The following is a 24,502-nucleotide window of genomic DNA, read 5'->3' as shown; positions in this document are numbered from 1 at the left end:
TGCTACAGGGGGGGTCTCGTCCCTATGGGAGAGAAACAATTGGCACACAAGTGGGAGAATCATAAGGAGAATCTTCTGAGGAGGAGGGTTGTAATAATCCTCCTCCGATTTATCCTTGGGCAGAACTTAAAGAAACTTATAAGAAACATAACAAATATGGAGTTGGGGAAGAAGAAGGAGGAAGTAGCCATTTGGAGGGTGGAGCAAGAGCAAGGAAGAGTAGGGAGGAAGTTAGAATCAGGGCTGTGGCGCAGCAGAAATTAAGACCCAGGACTGTGGCGCAGCAAACATTGAGAAAGGAGGAGGTGTTTAGGCCACACCCACAGGCAGAGACAGATGAGGAAGAAGTCTCCACCTCTCTGTCCGCTATGACTCTGAAACACCGAGCCAGTTCCACTTTTGGCTCTTCTAGGGGCCCTGCTCCAGAAAGTCTCATAGCACGCAGTCTTAATGCGGCTGCTGAAGAAGGGGAAATTGTAGATTGGGAAGATTGGGGTATTACTCCAACTCTTTGTCCTGTGTTTGATGATGGCCAGGGTGGCAATCGCCGTCATGAGCCAGTTCCTTTTAAAGTAGTGAAAGAACTCAAGGAAGCTGTTGCCAAGTACGGCCCCTCTTTGTCCTATGTGAAACATTTATTAACTAATGGCACTGCTGCATGGCCCTGGATCCCTTATGATTGGCAAGAGGTTGCTGGTGCAGTGCTCACCCCAGGACAAGCAGTTACTTTTACTGCCCTTGTAAAGAGAGAGGCAGAACAGTATATAGAGGAGAGAGGTATCACCAACCCTGATGAGGCTTATGAGATGATTACAGGGACAGGAAGATGGAAAAGACATAGAGACCAAATACATTTACAGCCTATGGTATTCGCAGCTATCCAACTCTGCCATGCCAGAGCCTTTGGGAAGCTAGAAGCCCAAGGGGCAGAAAGGGAGAAACTTATTGGTCTTAAACAACGAGCCAATGAAACCCCTACAGATTTTATCAGCAGGGTACAAGAAACAGTCGTACGTATTTTAGGACGCACAACTGGTTCCAAACTGCTTATTCCGCAATTGGTGAAAGAGGGTTTTTGCCCTGAATATCAACAGCTCTTGGCTGGTTTGGGTGCTAATCCCTCAATAAGTGATATAATCGAGCCCCTCTTAGAGACCCCCCCCCAAAAGTAGAGAACACCAAGCCATGTCGATAGCAATAGCTCAGGGGATTAGTGAAGGCCTTAAACAACGAAAGGGCGTTTGTTTTAATTGTGGAAAAGAAGGGCATTTTAATGCACAGTGTCGTGCAGGTTAAAAGAGTGGCAGTAAACAGCCCACCTGCTATTCCTGTGGAAAAGTCGGACATAAGGCAAGGTTCTGTAGATCTAAGAAAACATTGGTTCTGGGAAACGGGAGGAGGGGCCCTCCCCGTGGGGGCCCCGACACCAGAGCCTATCTGATTACAGTAGCCTCAGAGATGCCCATGGGGTCAGACCCGGAACCAAAAGGGGTGCAGGAGCGATATCAGAGGGAACTACAGAACGAGAGGATCTAGGTCAAACTATTCTAACAGTTGCTGAGCAGGGAAAGGAAGAGGATTCATTAATAATCACCCGCTGGAGTACTGCCTCTATAGAAGTGGTCCCAGTCACATTTCCCCGACTAGTAGTGGGTGCTTCAGGATATTCTCCTGTACTTGTCCACACCCAACTACTTCCATCTGGTGACACTACTGTGTACCATACCAACCCACACTGCTACCCAGTAACCCTTCCCCCTGGCATGGCTATTGGCCGAGGAATATCTTTGCCATGGATTGAGTGTCCCACAAGTAAATTGGTGCACTGAAGTCAGATTACAACTGCCCATTATACAGATAGATATAGAAGGCAAATTAGTGTCAGGAATGACTGACACTGGAGCTGATGTGTCCGTTATTGATTCAGTACAGTGGGACCCCTCTTGGCCGCTTATGTCATCTACCACCCCTATTTTGGGGGTGGGAGGCCATCAAGGGGCTAGAAAAGCAGAGCGTCATTTGAGATGAAGTTATGAAGGACAAAGTGGTTTTATTCATCCCTTAAAGATTACGGGACTAGGCTCTGCCCTGTGGGGTAGATATGTCTTACATCAGTTGTACCTTACCACCCCTGAACATCTGACAACAAACTCCTAGGGGCTACTGTTATGGTGAGCTGCCCAAAGATTACTTGGAGGAGTGATAACCCTGTGTGGGTGGAACAGCGGCCCCTTTCTACGGAGAGGCTCACCGCATTAAAAGATATAGTTAAGGAATTATTGTTACAACACAGAATTGAGCCTACCATCAGCCCTTATAATTCTCCATTATTTGTAATAAAAAAGAAACCTGGCACTTAGAGAATGCTTATTGATTTATGGGTGGTGAATAAAAGAATGGTCCCTATGGGCCCACTACAGACGGGTCTTCCTTCTCCTGCCTTTATACCTAGAGAATTTGTTATAAAGATAATAGGTATTAAGGATTGTTTTTATAGCATTCCCCTTCCCCCTGAGGATAGGGATAAATTTGCATTCTTGGTACCATCAAAAAAATTTCAAATCCCGTCAATCAGGTATCAGTTTACTGTATTACCTCAGGGAATGGCCAATAGTCCAACTATGTGCCAAGCATATGTTGCAGCTATTGTTCACCCACTGCACAGTAAGTATCCCAAGGCTATCATAATCCATTATATGGATGATATTCTCATGGCTACTAAGCAATCCTCGGAGCTAGAAGAATTAACAAAAGAAATGTTCCTTTCCTTGAGTAAATATGGGCTTCAAGTGGCTCCTCTTAAGATACAAGATACTAGCCCTTATCAATACCTTGGTCACACCCTTAGTGAAGGGAGGGCATCTAGAATACTCCCAAAGGTGAATTTAGAAAAATGTAGGACCCTTAATGATTTCCAGAAACTTACTGGTTCCATACAATGGATATGTTCTACAGTTCCTATTCCTGATGATTTGATGTATCCTCTTTATGATATCCTGAAAGGAGATTCCACATTGACCTCCCCGTGGTATTGGACATCACAAGAAAAAGAGGCCATGACACAGATCCTGTCCAGGTATCACGAGTCTATAGTTCAATTTGATCCTGAGCAACCTATATTTGCTACCATTTTAAATCAAAGGTCACATATTGGTTGTCTCTATCAAAAGCAAGGTGTCATAGAATGGCAATATTTCCAGAGAAGTAAAAGAAGCATCCCTTGTAAATTTATGATGCTGGCAAATTTATTCCTAGCTATATCTGATCATTGTCTTTGCATGTTTGGAAAATATCCTGTTTTAAATATTTGTGCTTCTGAAGGTGCTCTTCGTTATTTTACTGACTCTATCCCTGAATGGGCTGCCCTACTCCATGTGATGCCATTAATCTTCCATTACCCCCAACGCTGAGTGCATGGGACAGCCTTCCATTACAACCCCCACCACGAATTATTTCCCCTACCCCTGTTGATGGACCAAATGTGTTCACAGACACCACCAAAAATAAATGAGCAGCCTTTTACATCCCACAAAAGCAAACATTTTGAGTTTTTACCACTGAGTATACCTCAGCCCAGAAAAACGAACTCCTTGCTGTTACACGTGCTCTTGCTTATCTTGCCAACTTGCCTTTTAATCTTATCACTGACAGTCCATATTGTGCTACAGCACTTCCAGAAGTCCCTACAGCTTTTATCAATCCTCCTGTTAGTACTATTTCTTCTTTGTTAGCAGACCTTCAAAATCTTCTCTCTCGTCACTGTCCTGTGTTTGTGCTACAGGTCCGTTCTCCGTTCCCATGTCTCTGCTATTGGGCCCATCTACAGTGGTAATGATATGGTAGATTGAGCATTACTATGCCCTTTACTTTCAGAAGCCCATCAGGCACATGATAAGTACCATCTCTCAGCTCATTCTCTTCATCATCTGTATGGCATCACTAAAGATCAAGCTAGGGACATAGTGAAACAGTGCCTTGGCTGTGCTCCATTTCGTCCCCCACCTATTGATTGTGCTATTAATCCCCGCGGAGACTGTCCTAACGCTTTATGGCAGATGGATGTTACCCACTATGGGAAAACCCTTATTCATGTCTCCATAGACACTTTTTTCCAATTTTGTCATGGCATCAATTCAACCTGGTGAGGCAGCCCACCATGTTATAGCACATCTTTTGTCCTGTTTTTCCACTTGTGGAGTTCCTACAGCTGAAAAACAGATAATGGCTCTGCATATTCTTCCAAGGCATTTGCAAACTTTTGTCAAGAATTTTCCATTTTACACAATACTGGAATTCCATACAATCCCACCAGTCAGGCCATAGTTGAACGTGCTAACCGCACCCTTAAAACCCTCCTCATTAAACAAAAAGGGGAGTCAGCGGTCGTGGCCTCCTTATATATACACAATTAGCACAGGCCGTATATACCATGAATTTGCTTCAATTGAGAGATGATGGTACCTCCCCAGCTTTGTGCTTTTTTGCAGGAACTTCACAAACACTCCACACACACGCGCAACTAGCCATCCCTCTCCCTGCCCAATAGGCAACCGAGTACTGTGGAAAAGCCCAGATGGCCAATGGCATGGCCCAGGCTCGGTAATTATAAGTGGACAAGGGTATCTTTGTATTCAACCAGATCCGAGTCCGGATGGCAAGGAGAAGGAGAAACCAGTCTGCGCTCCAACCAAATGGGTCAGAGACCTTGGAGAAGATGAAAATATGGAAAAGAAGAGGAAGGTGGAGAGGACAGCAGTACCCAAGGAAAGAAAAGAGAATGAATACCTTAACTCTTACCCTCCTTGCCCTGAGTCTGCTACCCAGGACACAAGCTCTCAACAGTAAATGGTATAACCTTACTGAGTCACATAGAGTGCAGGAAGATCAACAAGGTGCATGGTTCCGGGGGCTGGTGGTGGACCCGCCAGCTCTTAAAGCTTTAGGATGGCATGACACAACACCTCCATTTAAGATAAAAGGGAATGCCATCAAGTTAGTAGGGGAAACTGAACACTGAGATATACAGAACGTACAAGAAACTGAGATAACCAAGTACAATTTTACAGTATCTGCTTCTAATCCACCGATATGTCTTTATACAGACGCCACACTCCCGGTTGAGACAAGCTTGGATAAGACATGTATCAAATTAGAAAGCAAACTTCTTTCATCCTTTTTTCATCATACACAAGAACTAAAGAATCATACCACCCATCTAAACATAACTATGTTATCCATCCCACATTCCTTGAATTGCACCCAAGAAACATCAGGCATACACACAGCTCGCCTCATCACAATGGTACAGTGTCTTTCGCTGCCTGCCCTGAAGGAGATATACTTTGGTTCCGATACATGCTTGCTCTACTGAGGTTCGAACATGTGGCCCTACAATATACGATTCTTCTGTGTACCTACAATTTTGGGATTATATCTCCTCTACGAAAAAATAGAAATAGCAGCTCCTGCACCAGTTGCCTTTCCCCTGGGAACTGCCCATCCACATTTGTGGCTATTGGGTCTACTATTTGCACCAATAAATGCTTCCATCCATATATTCCCCTGTAAACAAGGTACATCCTGCTCAGATTTTACATTTGGGACATGGTGCGCTATTTTTGTCAATTTGAATTAGACCTGCCATGATACTCAAGGACATACTGACAAGTTGTGTTATCAATTCGTAGCTGAGTCTCCTGCACCTCCTGACTATGCCTTCCTCCTTTGTCATACCAAAAACTCATCTATTGAAAAACATGATCAACAATATGCGGGCCTTTAACCTTACCGCATTTCTTATCCTTAATGCCATACTCACTGACACTTTAACTTCTCGGCATCATGGTTACACAATATTTATCCTGAAATGCCAAAAATACCAACTTGTACCAGTAAAAGCTAAACAACCATGAGCACAGCATAGTATAGATGAGTTGTGGAATGAACTTCGTGGGAATCTTCCTTCAATACCATTGCAAAAGCATGAGGTGGTTGATCTTGCTTTCAGTATCATAAACTTTGCTTTTTCAACTTATGAGGAATTCCAAATTCAGGATGTTTACCAATGACAAGGATATCTGGCATCTGTATTGCAGAACTTTTTGGCCCAGCAGTCATCCATGTGGACCAACCAAAATCATATAAATTGGGCACTTCAAAAGGAAATAGATGCTTTGGCCCCTGTAGTAGTTTACATTGGGGATGAGCTTGCTTACCATGAATTAGTAACCCAAATTCCTTGTCATTATAGATATAAACCATTATGTGTCACTCCATTACAGTTAAATCTTACCAACTCCTCCTTTGTTGGTTCATGGCTTCGGATATGGGCTGTGTTACAGGGTGCACTATTATCTCATAATGCTTCATCAGACATTCATCAGTTAGCTTTATTGCTTCAAGAACTGAGAAATATTTCGACCAATTTTTCGAATCATCAAACTGATGCTTTTAATATCGCTAATTATCTCAAGCATTTACAATTTTTACAATGGTTATTCAGCTGGATAGGTCCTGTTGCCATATTACTTCTTTGTATTTTTGGCCCCTGCTTGATACGGTTTTTGATATCCCTAATGAAGTCTGCCTTAATCAACATCAAGGCAAATACCATGTCTCTTATTCATCGCACCCCTCATTCAGTGCCAATATAAATACCTACTGCTCTGCATTTCATCTTTCCTAGTGAAAGCGGCTGCAGGCAGTGCTTTCTCCGAGGATTGAGGCCCTTCTGCCAGAACTGCCCAATGTCACTGCAAAATATGAAGAAGAACGTACCTCACCAGTGCTTGTGCTTATGACTACATTTCTTGTGCTAGAATAGTTAAAATTATATTTTATAGAGTTATTTGAGAATGCATTCAATTTTCTATATTAATTGGTTGTTTAAAAAAATTCTTAATAAATTTATATAAGAGGTTCCTCAAGACATTCTAATTGATTCTAAAAAGTTGTTTTTTCTTGACCGGTCTTAATTGGATCATTAAAAAACATAATAATATGTGTATATGTGTAATTAAACTTCAATGGGAGATTTTCACATCTCTCTACTGGCCTGGAGGGATAGGAAAATGTTCCTATATTCTGGGATTTGATGCCAGCCAGGGCATCAATCACAGCTTGGTTACAGAAAATGATTGCTTTCTGTGTGTTCGTACATGTGTCTGTGTGTGTATTTAATTCAGATCTGAAATAATTTTATTGCTGTAGGATATTAAGACTATGACTATATCTATCTTGCCTCTTTTGCTACATATGCTTGCTGCAAAAACATGCTATCAAAGGCTGACCCTCGTGCTCTTCTCCAGAATCCCAAAGAACGACCAAAGATGGACACTACCCCTGTCTAAACAAAAAGGGGGAATTGTCATGGACCCAGCTCTGGACCCAGGTCTGGACCTTGGCCACCTATGGGCTAGGAGATGCCTGGGGGTCTGAACCTGCCCACATGGGTGCTGGGAATGCTCCAGTAACAGGAGTGGCTCCGCCCATGAGGGAGGAACAGGGGCGGAGCTCGGGAGAGGAGCAGAGGACTATAAAAGGGATGGGACTGGGGAAGAGGAGAGCCATTTTTCCCCGCAATGTAAGCCATAAAGACCTGCTTGTTAGACTGCAACTGGGTGCTTTGTAGAGTTATTGCCCTCCTTCCCCAAAGGAGGGTCTGTGCGTCCAAAGACCGGGGAAAGGTATGTATCCAGGTGAAGGCTTGGGATAGGTCCCTGAGCATAACACATTCAATTTAAATCAATGTATAGCATGGAAAAACTGTAAAGCCTATCAGACAGCATTTGGGGGGTGGAAGGAAGGGGAGAAATCATAAAATTCAAATTCTTGCAAAAATGATAGGTAGATACTACTATCGTATATAATTGGAATACAAATAAAATGTTAATAACAGTCCATGGTGAAACGTCTTTGCATGTAATTTGAAATAAAGGAAATTAAATTTTAAAAAGAGTTATCTTAGATCCTTTTCCCTTTCTGCCATCTCTAGCATCATCTGCATATCTGAGATTATTGATAGTTCTCCCAGCAACTTAATTTTTTCCTTTACATTCACCAGGTCTGGTATTTCAAATTATGTACTCTGCATTTAAGTTCAGTAAAGTCAAGTCCAAATAAATAAATCTCATGTTGCCTTAATCCTTTCCCAATCTTAAGCCAATTGGTTTTTCCATGTTTGGTTCTCACTACCTTGTGCTGCCTGTTGCTTCTTACCCAGCATCCCTCAGGAGATAAGTCAGATGATCTGGTCCATCCATGTCATTCAGGAGTAGGCAAAGATGGTTGGAATCTCCACAGTCAAATACTTTAATGTATTAGGTAAAGAGAAGGACATGTTTCTGAACCTCTTTTGTTTTCTTGATACTCCAGGAAATGTTGGCAATTTGATCTCCACTTCTCTACCAGTTCTGAAGCCAGCTTCTTCTTCTGGTCATTCTCAGTCCACATAGTTCTGAATCCCAGCCTGAAAAATTGAGGCACAATGTTCTGGCATGTGACATGAGTGAAATTGCTTGGTAATTTGGACATTCCTTGGCATTCACTTATTTAAGATTAGTTTCTTACTGTTTGGTTTGTAATAGTTGTTTTTAATGGCATGATTCCTTCCTGTATTCTTACTTACTTATTTTTATACTTTACTCATCTCCATCAACTCTAGAATTTGGTTGCACTTGCTAAATACCATTTCTGTGAAATGACACTTCATTTCCAAACTCCATATCATTGCATAGGGTTTTTGACATATCTGGAGAGTTCTTTTTTTCCTCTTAGTTTCCCTATTTTCAATTAAAATTCAAACAAAATCATATTTTCTGCTTCAGACTTTCTTGGTATGCACTTTGCTCCCAGCTTCTATAGTCTTTCCCTATGTATCTCCTTTCCATCTACTCTATTTATTCCAAGTGTACATTTGCATATGTACTTCTCTAAAAGTAGGTTAGATCCTTGAGATCAGAGTGTATTTTCATGATTTTTTCCTCCTATATGGACTTCAAAGAGATTTGCCCAGAGATGGTTTTTGGGTCTGTATATTTTCACAAAAATATCCACCTTTTTGTTGATGACCTCGACTTCTTTAACTAGTTCCATTTTAGTTCAAGTGGATGATTCCAATTTATGAATAATCCATTTAACTTATTCAATAGACATCTAGTCAGTACATAGACTAAAATACCCTATTTTGCAAATGCAGATTGTAGAATTCAAATTATCCTTTAGCATCCACTAAGTGATATTATCAGAAGAGTCTACAAAATTAATCTTTGCAGTTGGTCTTATGCAAATTCCAGTGTATCCCAAGTGTATTCCAATGGAAATAATACATGGATGTTAGGTTATATAGTCAATTTTATGGTTTTTAGAGGCTTGGTATCTCTCCCTGAACCAATCTGCATTTCCAAATGCTGTCCCTCTTTCATCCAGTTTCTTAAAAACAGAAGTGTTCTCCTCAAAAATGTATTCAATGATCAAGTTAACAGCCAGTCTCCTTACTCTATTTTTTTGTTTCACTGATTCTTATATTTACCCAACAATCATTCCTCATTTGCCTTACTACTTAAGTCCAATTATTTTCTGAAAAAAGAAATCTTATGTAGAACTCTTGTCTATTGACATTCACAACAGTCTAACATAACAAAGTCATCACTTCACTATGATGTCGAAATTCTATTTTGTTATTACATTTCCAGGGTCAGCATTGGAATTTCATTTACTCAGAATTCAAATTCATTTTAGAAAAGTTTTTCTTTCCCATTATTAGCTTTATTGTTTATTCAATTATGTTATTATTTATATTGCTGTTTAATTGAATAAAAATAAATCATGCTGAGTTTCTTTTAATTTCTGAAATTTGTTATAAAATATCATAGGGCATTAGTCCTTTAATTCATAAAGTATTCACGTTTTACCCATCACATTCCCAATTCCACATTGAGGTGTTTAAAACGGCATTACCATTGAATGTAACATAGCAAACATTTTGCAGTGACTCAAAGAGGGGGGGAGGGAAGGGAAGGAGGAAGAAAATGCAAAATTCAAAATCTTGCAAAAAAAAAATGATTGATGGGGCAAATAGGTGACACAGTGGATAGAGCACTGACCCTAGAGTCAGGAAGACCAGAGCTCAAATCTGCCTAAATACCTAAATGTGTGACCTTGGGGAAGTCACTTAACTCCACTGCCTTTAAAAACAAACAAACAAACAAAAAAGATTGTATAGAAACCATTATTATATGTAATTGGAAAACAAAATATTTATATAATTAAAAGAAGTAGTAAGGTGTTTTCTTTTTCACTTCTTTGTATATGGTAATGTTAATACCTTCTGTTGCTTCTCATGCTAATAATAATAAATTTGAAATGTTATTAATAAAATAAAATGCATTTAGCTTCTTTTAGCATAGTGAAATAAGTGAGAAATGGGATAAATTATGACTTTTAACTACTTTTATTAAATGATATGCTTTAAAAATTTTTGTTAAACATTTTAATAAGAAGTTTGAAATTCAATATAAACAATTAAAATTTCTCAGTGCTTTAGTATATTTATATTTATTTGTTTCCTCACTCATAGACAAACATGTCCACACATAATATTACTAATTCACTTTTAAAAATTAGATAGGATTCTTTATTCCTAGAGTCTATCTTTAATATATTTTATTTTTCATGGTAGTAATTAATGCACATGTGTTCCTTCTTGTATTCTTGTTTTAATTAGTTTATCAAGGACAAGTGAGAATTTTTTTGAATCTTCAGACTAATAAGTCTTTGATTATAGTATCATTTAAAATTGATACAGAATTAGAATGAATGTTATTTTTAATTCAGCTATTTTGTGTATTTTATATAAATTATTGCTATTACTAATTTTTCTTTTTGTATCTACATATAATATTAAAAATATATATCTTTGTTTTGAAACTTTTGATAATGAAGAATATGATAAAGAAAGATTGAGAAATGTTGGCTCTTGTGTTGCTAGCATCATTTCCAATTTTGTTTTGATGTCATTCTTCGGAAACTTTGCTGAGCACATTTCTTAATAAGTTTGAATGTTTTTAAAATCTTTTTATCTTCTTGACCCATTGATCATACATTTAGAAAAATTTCTCCAATTTGATTTTTACTATAATATTCAACATTTTAAAGTCAACATTTATTTATTTTTTAAAAATCTGTTTTGAGTACAGAGGATATTAGTAAAAAAATCACAAAACTCAGTAAAAGTTAGATTCAAAAGTTAAATTCAAATGGGAAGTATGAGTAATATTTTGCACATAGGTGTATATTCTTGTATAAATTAATAAATGTGCTTATGGTATATGAATATAAATTCATACATATACATATTTCCATAAATTCCTTATACATAAACCTGACAAATATTAGAATGTAGAAATATATTAAAATAGTGTGGGCACAATATTAGTCACTTCTGGAATTTGAGAAGGTTCAGGTAGTATATTATTCCTGAGTAAGAGAGTACAATATATTCATGGAGGATAAAAATTAAAATACAAAGTTTTGGAAATAAAATGTCTTGTATGAAGAACAGAGAAATGGCTAATTTAGCTAGATTCCCTAAAAGTGATAACAATGTTCAACAAGGCTAGAAAAGCCAACTGGGTTTAAGCTGTAAAAGTTTTTGAAAGTTAAAAAGAGCAATGTATTTATTTATTTAAAAAGAGGAAATAATAACATTATGGGAGAAATCACATAACCAAGTCTTTGTTAATAAAAAATTCATCAAAAGTGTGGATATGGAAATCAGTTGGAGACCTCTTCTAATAGTTTATACAGGAGATGTATGAACATGAACTAAGTAGTAACAGTTTGGTGGAAAAAAGGGTTTAGATCTGAGAGATACTATGAAGGCAAACATTTCTAAAAGCTTTCATAGAGGTACTATTACAATGGGAATAATGACAAGAAAATGTATAGTTCATGTGTTATGAGAGAGATTTATTATAAGTTCAAAGTTGTGAAAAAGTGGATAGACACAAAAGATTGGGCTGTCAATGACCGAGAAAAGGGTAAGTTTGGAAGAGGAGAAGGTGTGGGAATAGAAAATGAGTTCAGTTTTGTATATATTGTAGAGAGGTTATTCAATTTGAATTGGCCAACAAAGAATTATTTATATGTTTTTTTTGTTGGGACATTAAGTTGACATATATATCTCTTATACACAAACATAAATACAATAAATGAAAATCTGTATTCCCTTATTAAAAATTAATTATAAATAGAAAGAAAAAGCATATATTATTTTTTCTTGAATAACTTACATTTTGCCATTTTGGAAGTCTTCCTCTGCAATTTTAGGTTTTTGCAAGGCAAATGGGGTTAAGTGCCTTGCCCAAGGCCACACATCTAGTCAATTATTAAGGGTCTGAGGCCAGATTTTAACTCAGGTACTCCTGACTCCAGGGCTGGTCCTCTATTCACTGTGCCACCTAGCCACCCCCTACTCTGCACTTTCTAATAAAATATTTTGCATTATGAATTTCTTAATATTTTTTAAATTAAATATAATATTCATATTTGGTCTGTTTATCACTTTTGACTTATGGATTTTTTTGGCAAGGCAATGGGTTTAAGTGGCTTGCCCAAGAACACACAGCTAAGTAATTATTGTGTCTGAAGCTAGATTTGAACTCAGTTTCTCCTGACTCCCTTGTACCACCAAGTTGCCCCAACTTATGAATATTTTTAAAAGATCTTTGAATATATCTTCCACTTTAATAATTTTCTTTTTTGCTTTTGTATAACTGAATATCATTCTGATTTTAAAGAGGCATTTTTGTCTATTACTTGATGGAATTTTTCTTTCTCATTATAATTCTATAGTTTTGGAGTTTTTGTCAGAAAAATCTATTTGGTAGTTTTTTTTTTTTCATTCAAGAGCCCCCTAACTGCAATATGTTATTTTATTCTTGTCTACTATGGCAAGTGTTTTCCATTTTTTTTTTTGCAGCATATAATTGGCAGATTAGGGAATGCCATCATTTTCGATGAGTAGTATTCAAAGAATGTTCAAATGGTCACATGACTACTAGGAAAGTATGCAGATCAATTTATATCTAAAATGAAGAAGAGAAATTGGCAAATCACTCTTTTTCATTTGGTATTCATCTATGAAATGCAGCTCTACAATTCAGAAATGTCAATCTTTACAAGATATTTAGTAACCTCTGATTGAAACAGATACTATTTTCATATCATTATGGATTAAATACATTATATATTCATTGAATGATATCTGCTATGAAAGTATAAATTGCAAACCTGTCACAGAAGTCTTCTCCCACTCCAATGAAAAAGAATTTATGACATGTTTTCAAATAATCCTCTTGCTGTCTAGGGTTCAAAGCTACATCAAACAGATGATTCTGAGATTTTCCCAACAATTTTTCACATTATTCAGGGATATTATCTTGGATTTTTCCGGTTGTTGGAAGTATGTTACATACACACACACACACACACACACACACACACACACACACACACAACACACAGAGCTATAGAATCTTTTCATTCATACATTTTTTATTTGTTAATTTTTTTGGGGGGTGAATTTATTGATTTCACTGCTGTGGATTCCATAGCCATGATGTCCTCCAAAATCATTAAATTTAGATCTTACACTGTTAAGTATAGAATGATAATCAAAGGAAAACCTCACTTCACCTCAGGTAACATGAGTAAATAGAGACATAAAGAGTTATCAATATATTTGTATTCTTTATTTTACGATCATGGAAAAATGTTATAAAAGTGTTGGAATCATTTTTCTAGTCAAGGTATTCTTTAAAGCTCTCTTCACTTCTTCATTTCTCAGGCTGTAGATTAAAGGGTTCAACATGGGGATAACCACCGTATAGAACACAGATATCACTTTTCCTTGAGTTGGGGAGTACCTTGAACTTGGGCATAAATAAGTAACAATTTCAGTTCCATAAAATATAGCAATGGCTGTAAGATGAGAAGCACAGGTTGAGAAAGCTTTACGTCTCCCTTCAACTGAATGCAAACGTAGAATAGAGAAGATTATATAGATATAAGAAGAAAGAATGATCAAAAGTGTTCCTAACATATTTATCCCAGCACAAATGAAAATAATCATTTCATTCATTTGAGTATCAGAACACGAAAGTTTGAGGATTGGGGGACTGTCACAGAAAAAGTGATGGATGACATTGGAACCACAGTAGGATAAACTACTTATGTAACCAGTATGAATAATCGAATTGAGGAATCCTGCTGTGAAGGCCCCTGTGGCCATCTTCAGGCAGACTGTCCTTGACATGATAACTGGATAAAGGAGGGGATTACAGATAGCCACATAACGGTCATAGGCCATCAATCCAAACAGAATACACTCAGTGGTAGCTAAGGCAATAAATATATACATCTGCAAAAAACAACCTGTAAAAGAGATGATTTTCCTCTCAGTCAGTAAGTCAGCTAACATCTTTGGAGTGATATTTGAAGAATAAAGGATATCAGCCAAAGACAAGCTAGTCAGAAAAAAATACATAGGTGTGTGGAGTTGAGAATCTATAATGATTAATGCAATCATCCCTGCATTTCCCATCATTGTGAGACTATAAATCACCAAAAATAATACAAAAAGTATAATTTGAATTTCAGATGAGTCTGTTAGCCCAAGCAAGATAAATTCAGTCACTGTGGTATGGTTTTTCCCAGACATTTATTCAAAATAACAGCACAGTCACACATTGAAAATTCCTAGAATCAAAAAATAAATAAATTAAATTAGAATAATTCGGCTAAAATAAATTCAGATTAAGAATAGTGTGGTGTCTTATCTTAACTTTAGTAACTTGTGAAGTATTTGCACATAAAATGATGGGCTTATTATTTTGTTTTTATTTTCCTTAACTTTTACTAAGAATCAATTCTTGAAAGCCCTATGTTTTCTATCAGGAATTTAAAGGGCAGACAATTACTCACACAATTATTTATAAATGAAAGGTATGGGTGAATTATGACAAGAAACTTGAGAATGATGAAATTTTTTTAGTATAAAAATCACTTAATTTTGGTGTATAAGGTACATCTTAAATTACCATATAATCTGTGTACTCTAGGATTAATCACAATCTCTGAGGACTATTGTTTTATCTTTTATTTTTCAAATAAAATGGATGCTTTTAAAGATACATTCTAATTCTTACTCAACCTACTTTAAGATTAGTCAGAATTCTTTTAACTAATTAACTAAAACCTGAGTGGAATCTTGCCAGAAAAAAGAATCATTTCTTCAAATTATTAAACTCACTCAACAAGCATGTTTTGAGCCCTTACTATATGACAGGGTCAGCTAGCTAGTCGTGCAGCGAATGGAACAAGACTCATTTTCACAAGTTAAAATTCTGCCTCAGTGACTTGCTACCTGTTGAGTTTGGGCAAGTCATTTCATTCCATTTGCCTTAGTTTCCATTTGCCTTAGTTTCTCATTTGTAAAATGAGTTGTAGATGGCAATGGCAAACCACTAAAATCTCTTTATGAAGAAAAATCCAAATGGAGTCATGAAGAATTGGACACAATGGAATAGAATTAACAGCATCATGTAACAGGAAGTAATTTTGATTCAGTGGGTCATACAAAAGGCATGACAATATTTATTCTACCATAGTAATCTGCTCATACCTTGTCTGATAAATTGACCTGGAAGGCTCACATCTAGGGGTTATTAAAGTATCAAGGATTCGTAATAAATATCGAATTAATTTGGAATGACTAGTAGGAAGGTCTAGGAGATCAGATCATGATGTGTCATCTTAAAAATTTAATCAAACTCTAAAATGAAATTAATGTATTTTCACTAACTACTGTTTGTGAGGAGGAGCTCTGGGGAAAATACATACCAAAACTACTGGATCTCATCAGGCAAATGATATCTTCGCAATAAGTCCAAATTGATTTTTAAAGTAACTTTTATCATCTCTGTCCCTTCAGAACACAAACTAGAACAATGACTCAGCTTCCTGGGAGCTCACCTTCTCTAAAGCTACTCCAAAGTTTCATTTCCTCAAAGTTCCTTCATCTGTAGATTCTGTTTTCTCTTTATAGTAGTTTAATTCCCTGGGCTTTTAAATCTTCTGGGAGAAAATATAGATGTGTTTTTTGCCATCTTCAATGGAAATAAAGTTTAAAAATTTCTCTGGGAATCTGTATTTGAGGAATCATTCCACTGTAATATGATGAAATAATGGAATGTGAAAAAATGCTAGAGGAAAGCACAAGTTCCTACATTTTTCATGACATGCCTTAGGGAAAGGTCTTTGCTTTGAGTCTACAAATAAACTTCTTAAATGTCCTGAAAGAAGAATAAATGATGAGTTGATGCAATTTGTCAGTAACAAAATAGCATGATATATAGATAACACATTAGATTATAAGTTGTTGATTTGTATCAGTCTTGCCTGACTCTTCATGATTCCATTTGGAGTTTTTTAACAAAGTTACTGGAGTGGTTTATCAATTCCTACTCCAGTCTATTGTACAGATGGAGAACTGAGGCAAACAGGATTAAATGATTTGCCCAGCCTCACACAACTAGAAAGTCTCTGAAGCCAGATTTGAACTCACAAAGTTGTCTTCCTCATTGAAAAACCAGTACCTTATCCTCTGTGCCACTTAGTTCTCTTTATACCACCTATAAGACCAGTTTTCAAAGGAACATCAATAGTTTATAATATTTAAACAGGATTTAGTAAAATTGAATTTAAACCTACAGGTGTATACTTTTATAAATATATTTTGAAAGTATAATATGAGAATGGAGAAATTTATATAAAAATATTTTGTGAACTTCAAGTTTGAAGTAAATAAATGAGCAATCTTACTCAGATGTAATAGAAGGTGAATTCTCAGGGCCACAGAATTGAGAATCATAGTTTATTATTTTAGTCAATGTACATTTGGAGTTTTGTGAACATTCCACATATGAAATATGTGGAATATTGGATATGAGCATCCATAGGCGACAACTAGAATACTGAAGGGATTTGAGATTATACCGAGGAGGCTACATGAGGGAACTAGGGATGCTGACCCCACAAAAAAAAAAAAGCTTGATATGGAGAAGATGAAGCCTATTTTCAATTTAAGGGATACAAAGGGATATAAAAAGAGGAAATTACCTGTTTCTCAAAAAAAAAATTCAGGGCATTTCTTTTTGTGGTATTTCAGATTACAATTTGAGAGGATACTCAACAATTCAAGAATGGCTGAACCTGTCATAATATATGATTACGATGGAAAATTATTGTGGTATAAGAAATGATGGCATAAAGATTGCAGAAAACCTGGAAAGACGTCTATGACCTACATGAAGTGAAGTGAGTGAATGAGGAGAACATTGTACATAGCAATAACAATAGGGTATGATGAGCTGATGATGACTAGGCTATTCTCAGCAATAAAATGATCTGAGACAACTACATAGAATTAATCATGACAAATGTTCTCCTCTACAAGAAGGAACTATTCTTATCTGAAAACAGGCTGAAACATACTTTCTTTGTTTTCTTTGTGTTTTTCTTTCTTTAGGTCTTCCTTCCTTCTCTCTTTTTCTTTCTTTCTTTCTTTTTCTTCCTTCCTTCCTTCCTTCCTTCCTTCCTTCCTTCCTTCCTTCCTTCCTTCCTTTCTTCCTTCCTTCTTTCCTTCCTTCTGTCCTTCCTTCCTTTTTATTTTGTTTCTTCCTCTCTTGTCATATTGTCTTGCATAAAATAAATAATATAGAAGTGTTTTACAAGTTTAAACAAATATAACCTATATCAGATTGCTTACAATCTCAATTAATGGTTAGTTGGAAGGAGGGAGAATTTCCAACTCAAAATATTTTTAGGTAAATGTTTAAATTGCTTTTACATGAAATTTTTGGGAGAAATAAAGTATTATTTAAAAATAATTTAAGGAATAGACAGACTTTTCCCAGTTATTTCCTGGGTAAAGAACCAGAATTCAATAGATATTTTAGACATTATTTTAGTTAATTAAAGGAGGGAAATAAATGTCATCAATTCATAGGGTTTTAAATACAATCAAGAAAGGGACATAGGATGCCAAGTATTTCAAATTTTTCTTTTAATTAATGTGAGCACTTGAAGTATTCTCCATATTCCAAAAGTTACAGAAGGAATAGCAGAGTTGGAGGATGAACCCATGTCCTCTGATTCAAAATGCCATATTGATTGGATTGCCAGTTCCTTATAACTATTCTTCGCAAAGAACACCATAATATCAGGGAGGTTATACCATGACATGTAAGTGCGGTTGAGCTGTGTAAAGTTGTCAGCATCACTTTTTCTTCCAGAGTCATGTGGGTTCAGTAGCCAGATATAGAACAGGCTCATAGATGGCCCTGGATGCAGAAGAGGGCCTTTTAAACTAAGGTCTTTAAGAGGTCTCAGTCTGACTGAGGCAAGTCCCATAAGAAAGAAAGAAATGAGTCAGAGATTGACCTCTTTAACCTAGTCAAAAAAACACCCTCAAACTGTAAGGGGAAGACAATTTCAATCAATACCAAAATAATTGTGCCTTTTTGGTTTGTTTTTAATTCACTCAGTTAATCAGAACCCAAACAATGAACAAGTGAAACTTGGCCTGGAACCTACAGTTGGCCAGTTAAAGAGAGTCAAAATGAATTATAGTCTGTAAGACCCATAATATCTAACTAAGTTTAAATGATCAAAATTTACATTCCTTTGGGCAGAGCAACTTCAGGTGAAGTCATGTTATCCTATGTGAACAGAAAAGGAGAGGAGAGGAGAGCTGTGCTAAAGGGAAACAGGGGTTTTAAGAGTTAATGAATATTTCTTTATTGAATGTCTTCACACCGAATTGGATAACATTTGTCATTGATAAGAATTACTATTCACATTTAAACTGCACTCCACGTTTCTGAGGGTTCTTCTATTTATGAACATTCTTCTGTTATGATACTCTTTTGCTTCACACTTCATTTCCAAACAACAATATCCATCAAAACACAGATAAATTACTGTTAATGTTCTTGACGTTTGTTTTGCTTTTCTTTCTGCCCTCTCCACAATGAAACAAAAACAAAACAAAAACCCTCATCTTTTTTCAATTGATCTGCTTTGTTTGTTGCCAAAATAAGAATGGTTTAGACAAAATACATTTGATTAAAATTCTAGGTCATGAATGTGTTGTCCCAACCTATTCTTCAATATTCTACTTCTAAATATTGCTTAAAACTGAAGAGATCAGACTTTATCACATTTGTGACATCATAATAGTGCTGTCACTGATCAGAATTGATTTGAGTTTTAAAAAAATCATCTTTTTAACATGAATACTCATAAATATGACACATTTATAAATTATAAAACACCATTGGCCTCGAAAGAATAAGAAATTGAGACCCAATGAACCAAAAAGATAAAAGTGAGCAAAAGTAACCAGTATCTTCATAATAAAAGAAATGGTATAAAAAATTCAGTGGAAAAGAAACTATAATTTATATTTAATAGGACTAAACTGTATCAGGTAGACATTCAAAGTGGGCCATAATCTATGGAATAGTTAAAGAAAACTTGAGTGCACTGTCTTGATTCATTGATATACTAGTTTCTAAAGTTTGCATCATAACAACTCTCAAAATATGTTTAATAAAATATCCCAGAAATCATTTTCTTTGATTCTGTTTTAAAATAAAATTTAAAATTATTGCAAATTTTGGGAATATAAACATACCAGAAAAATCTTATAAAGAGTATATAGCAGGGAACAGTTTGATAGAACAGTGGATAGAGTACCAGTTCTGCAGTCAGGAGGCTCAAATATGATCTCAGATCCTTAGTACTTACTTAGCCATGTGACCCTGGGCAAGTCACTTAACCCCATTGCCTTGCAAAAATCAAAAAACAAACAAAAAAGAGTATGTAGCACTCACATACATATTGATTAATTTTATTATGGCTATTACCTTTATGTATACACATATATATTCATATATAATTACATACACATATATATATATATATGCTGTGCACATATAAACAGATATATTTGGCATACATGAGTTCAAGTCATCTACCATTTTTTTAAACCTATACACATAAGTTTGTATATTTGTTAAAGGCAGACTTCAGTCCAAATTTCTAAAAAAACTTTTACAAGTCCTTATCAATGTAGCAGCTAGGTGGTGCAGTGGATTGAGCATCAATCCTGGTGTCAAGAGGACCCAACTTCAAATCCAACCAAAGACACTTAATAATTACTTAGCTATATCTCTGAGCTACCACCTCACACCTTTCAAACTGATCAATATGACCAGAAAGGACAACGATCAATGTTGGAAGGGACGTGAGAAATCTGGGACACTAAAATTACACCCAAAGGACATTAAAAAATGTCTATACCCTTTGATCCAACAATAATACTACTGGGTCTATACCATGAAGAGATCATTAAAAAGGGTAAAAATATTACTAGTACAAAAATATTCATAGCAGTTCTGTTTGTGGTGTAAAAGAATTGAAAATTGAATCAATGTCCATCAATTGGGGAATGGCTAAACAAATTCTGGCAAATGTATAATATGGAACACGATTGTTCTACTGGAAATCAGGAGGGATGGGAATTCAGAGAAACCTGGAAGGATTTGCATGAACTGATGCCGAGGAAGATGAGAAGAAGAATAACCCTGAACCCTAAAAGCAACATGGGGATTGATGATCAACCTTGATGGACTTGCTCATTCCATCAGTGCAATAATCAGGGACAATTTGGGGCTATCTGTGATGGAGAATACCATCTTTATTCAGAGAGAGAGAATTGTGGAGTTTGAACTAAGACCAAAGACCTTTAATTATTTTTTAAAAGGTTATCTTATTTTGTAATTTTGCTATCTTTTACAATTTATTTTTCTCCTTAAGGATATAATTTCTCTCAACACATTCAATTTAGATCAGTGTATAGCATGGAAACAATGTAAAGACTAACAGACTGCCTTCTGTGGGAGGCAAGATGGGGAGGAAATATAAAATTCAAAATAAATTTTGAAAAGAATAATTGCTTAAATGTGTGACCTTGGCCAAGTCAATCCCATTGCCTTGCTATAAAACAAAAACAAGCAAATAAACCAAAAAATAAAACAATTTGTCAACTTGACAAACTTCATCAATGAGCGATTCAGTACAGCTTAAGTAATTTCTAATCTGATCATTACGAAGTATTCTAAAACTTATGACTTTTAAATGATTTGACTATTTTTGTTAGATTAGCATTCCTTGAATGATTCAAGGAATAAAAATCTGTTCGATGGACAAACAATTGTATGAAATGCAATGTTCCAATGCAGGAATTAGTCATCGTGTCTCATTGGGAGTATGACTTTTTAGTAAATGTCCTCTTTACTTATAAATTGAAATACTTTAAGTAGAAAATTTTGGGGTTTTGTATTCACATTGAATATGAAAGACTGATTTTATAAAGGGATAAGGCCCTAAACCTAGTAAATTATGTCTTTCTGTATTTTGTAAAGAAAATTTTGCTTCTGGAAATCACTCCCTTATTTCATGCATTTAAGATCTATATATGTTTTTAAATCTCATACCTCTATACTTCATATCACATCTCTCTGTGAATTCTCTTAAAAAGTGGAAATATTTTTAAAATGAATTACTTTTCCTATTCAGAGATATACATAGTTAAGAATAGAATTATGATAATTGAGGGAAAATTTTCTATGTTTCCTCAAGGGCACTGAACATGGTTTGACAATGCTCAAAGGGACTCATTACTAGGAGAAGAAACAAAATAATTTTTTGTTGTTATTAGTGCTATTACTTCATTGATGTTATCATTGCCAATGTGATGATCCCTACAGAAGTGATTACTCTAATTTCTTTTTTCTGGAACTAATTTCTTAAAGTGTGTTTGTTAATGAGTCTGTTGGGACATAAACTTTTAAGTGGAAATCTTCATTGAAAGTCTATGACTGGAACAACTGACATTAAGTTAGATAGAAGAAACATGCCAGACAATGCTTCCTTAGAAAATTTTTAAAAATTGTAAATTAAGAAACCATAAATTCTAAAGAATGATAAGGTCCTAAATAAGAAATGTACGAGAGAAAATAAATGAATTTTGAACCTTAATGTTTTCAAAGTATTATTTTGAAGGCATCAGTATAGATGGAATTAAGGGAAGAAATTTTACCTGAGTAGAATCTATAACTCCCTAAAGAGTGAATATCCAAATTTTAACTCTTCTGGGTCATATGGTCCAACAAAAACTTGTCCATGGGTACATATAGAATGTAATGCTTCTTTATCACTATAATGTAATTCATTTTACCAATGACAATATAAATAATGTATAATTTTGACCCAAAAGATGGAGTTTGAGGGCCTCATACAGCCTGGATCTTTGTGTTGGAAACATTTGCTCTAAAGATACCAAATAGATCAGAAGTTCCTAACCTAGGGTCTATGCATTTAAAAAAAATAAATAACTGTACTTTAATTTTATTGATTGCCTTTGTAATCTATGCCTTTTATGTAGGCCTTTAAAGGTCTTACTCTGACAAAGTGTCCATTGGCTTTCTCACTTTTGTTTAGTCATTTCACTGATGTCTGACTCTTCATGACTCCATCTGGGGTATTCTTTCCTTCTCCAGTTTAATTTACAGTTCGAAAAAAACAGATAAATGGGGTTAAGTGAATTGTCTGGGGTCACACTTTAAGTAAGTGTGAGGCTCAATTTGAATTCCTGAAGATGAATCTTCTCATTTATGAACCAAATATTCTACCCATGTGCCACCTAGATGGCCTTGGCTTTGGTAGTGTCCATACTGCCAGAAAGAAACACAAAAAATAAATAAAAAATATTTAGAAGGACTTTTGAAGATTGAATTAATCTTATATAATAGATGTTAGAAAGATTTAGCCACATTCTTACTTTTCATTTCCTTACAAAGCTTTGAAATTATATGTGGTAAAATAAATTTGGAGTTGAGAGGGATATTAAATCATCTTCTCAGAAAATTGAATTAGGCACAATCGAACACACACACACACACACACATACACACAAACACACACACATACACACAAACACACACACAGACACAAATTCCTGGTAACAAAAGAGATGTCCAGAGTAGATTATTGACTTGACCAAGATAAAGTCGTGTCATGGAGCCTTTCTGGCCCTTTCTAGGGACACTTTTCTGTGACAGGTGTATGTATGGATAATACTTGATACAATATCATAATATCACAACCACTTGAGTACAAACCACCAAACATTATATACTTCAGTTTTGGCAAGGGAGTATAACATCATAGTTCTTGTCAAATATATTACTTTGAAAGACTTAGCAATTCCTTCCTCAACAGCAACTCCAAATTCTCGAAATCCTTCAACATTTATGTTTCTGTTTTTTAATATTGATGAGTCTAGTTTTGTGCTAAGGAATGAATTTGTATAGTAAGAAAATTATCTTCCCTAGTTTCTACATTAAATCAATGTGACCTATAGAAAATCTTGTAAGGTTTCTGGGTCTCCGTCAATTTATGCATAAAATTAAAGGATTGGGCTATATGACCCCCTTACAATTCTGAAAATTATTGAATAAGCCTGTGATGGTATGAGTAGAATCTTATGCATATATTCATTGTATCTTTTCAACTGCGTTGCAAGCAATTTGAGTACCATCACCACTGTAAAACACAGAGTTGAATTTTATATTGCACTTTAAGTTTGGTTCTATTACATGCATGAATATATATCCATATATACATACATATAAACATACATATCTAAATTACTATTTTCTTTTTATAAATGGCCACTTTTCACTCAGTTTTGAAAGAACTCTTTATTATAAGTTATTTATATATTATATTTATTGATGGTTTATTGTATCTAAACCTCACCTTTTACAATCCAAACATTTCAGCTTTCAATTATGTTATCTGTTCTTCATTTTCAAAGATGAATAATGACATCACAGGTTGATCTCATGACTCATGCATAAATTGAATTTAAATTAAGCATAGTTGTACAAAGTTATCAGTTCCATTCTTTCTTCCAGATTCAGTTGCAAGACAAAACAAAGTCATGATTTTTGACAATGGTCCAGATGCAGTGGATGATCTTGACCACTTTGATGGATCAGGATTACATAGTGACTGCTTCACCAGATTTTGTTGGAATAAATAATTTCATCTTCCATTCCCCTGGGTGGGGAGCCATCACATTTTTGCCTTAGATATCTTTCCCCTCAACTTACAAATGGGTTTGTGGCATATTGGTTTTCCTTAACCAGGTTTAGCTCAACTGAGCAGATTTTTTTCTGGCAGGGTATGGCTACATGATGCAGCTTCTTGGAGCTATAGTTGAGAATTAAGTGCTAGATGGACATCAAAGGTGAATGAACAGCTTTGAGAAGGGCTTGCAAAGTTCTCATACTGGAGATACTAGTCCTCTTTG

General features: G+C 35.6%; 1 protein-coding gene and 1 long non-coding RNA gene across 2 annotated transcripts; one reads left to right on the top strand and one right to left on the bottom strand.

Moving 5' to 3' along the window:
• Positions 1-7,471: 7,471 nt before the first annotated feature.
• LOC141516853 (uncharacterized) lies at positions 7,472-17,389 on the top strand. Its single transcript, XR_012476785.1, has 3 exons — positions 7,472-7,685; positions 8,374-8,519; positions 17,228-17,389. It is a non-coding gene; the product is annotated as an uncharacterized LOC141516853 (long non-coding RNA).
• On the bottom strand, positions 13,775-14,719 carry LOC141516852 (olfactory receptor 5F1-like). The gene has a single exon (XM_074227817.1). It carries the CDS (start codon positions 14,717-14,719, stop codon positions 13,775-13,777), a length of 945 nt encoding a protein of 314 aa, XP_074083918.1.
• Positions 17,390-24,502: the final 7,113 nt, after the last annotated feature.

The sequence above is a fragment of the Macrotis lagotis genome, chromosome 3, assembly GCF_037893015.1.
Source record: "Macrotis lagotis isolate mMagLag1 chromosome 3, bilby.v1.9.chrom.fasta, whole genome shotgun sequence".
Lineage (NCBI taxonomy): Eukaryota > Metazoa > Chordata > Mammalia > Peramelemorphia > Peramelidae > Macrotis > Macrotis lagotis.
This window is presented reverse-complemented; position numbering and strand designations above follow the sequence as displayed.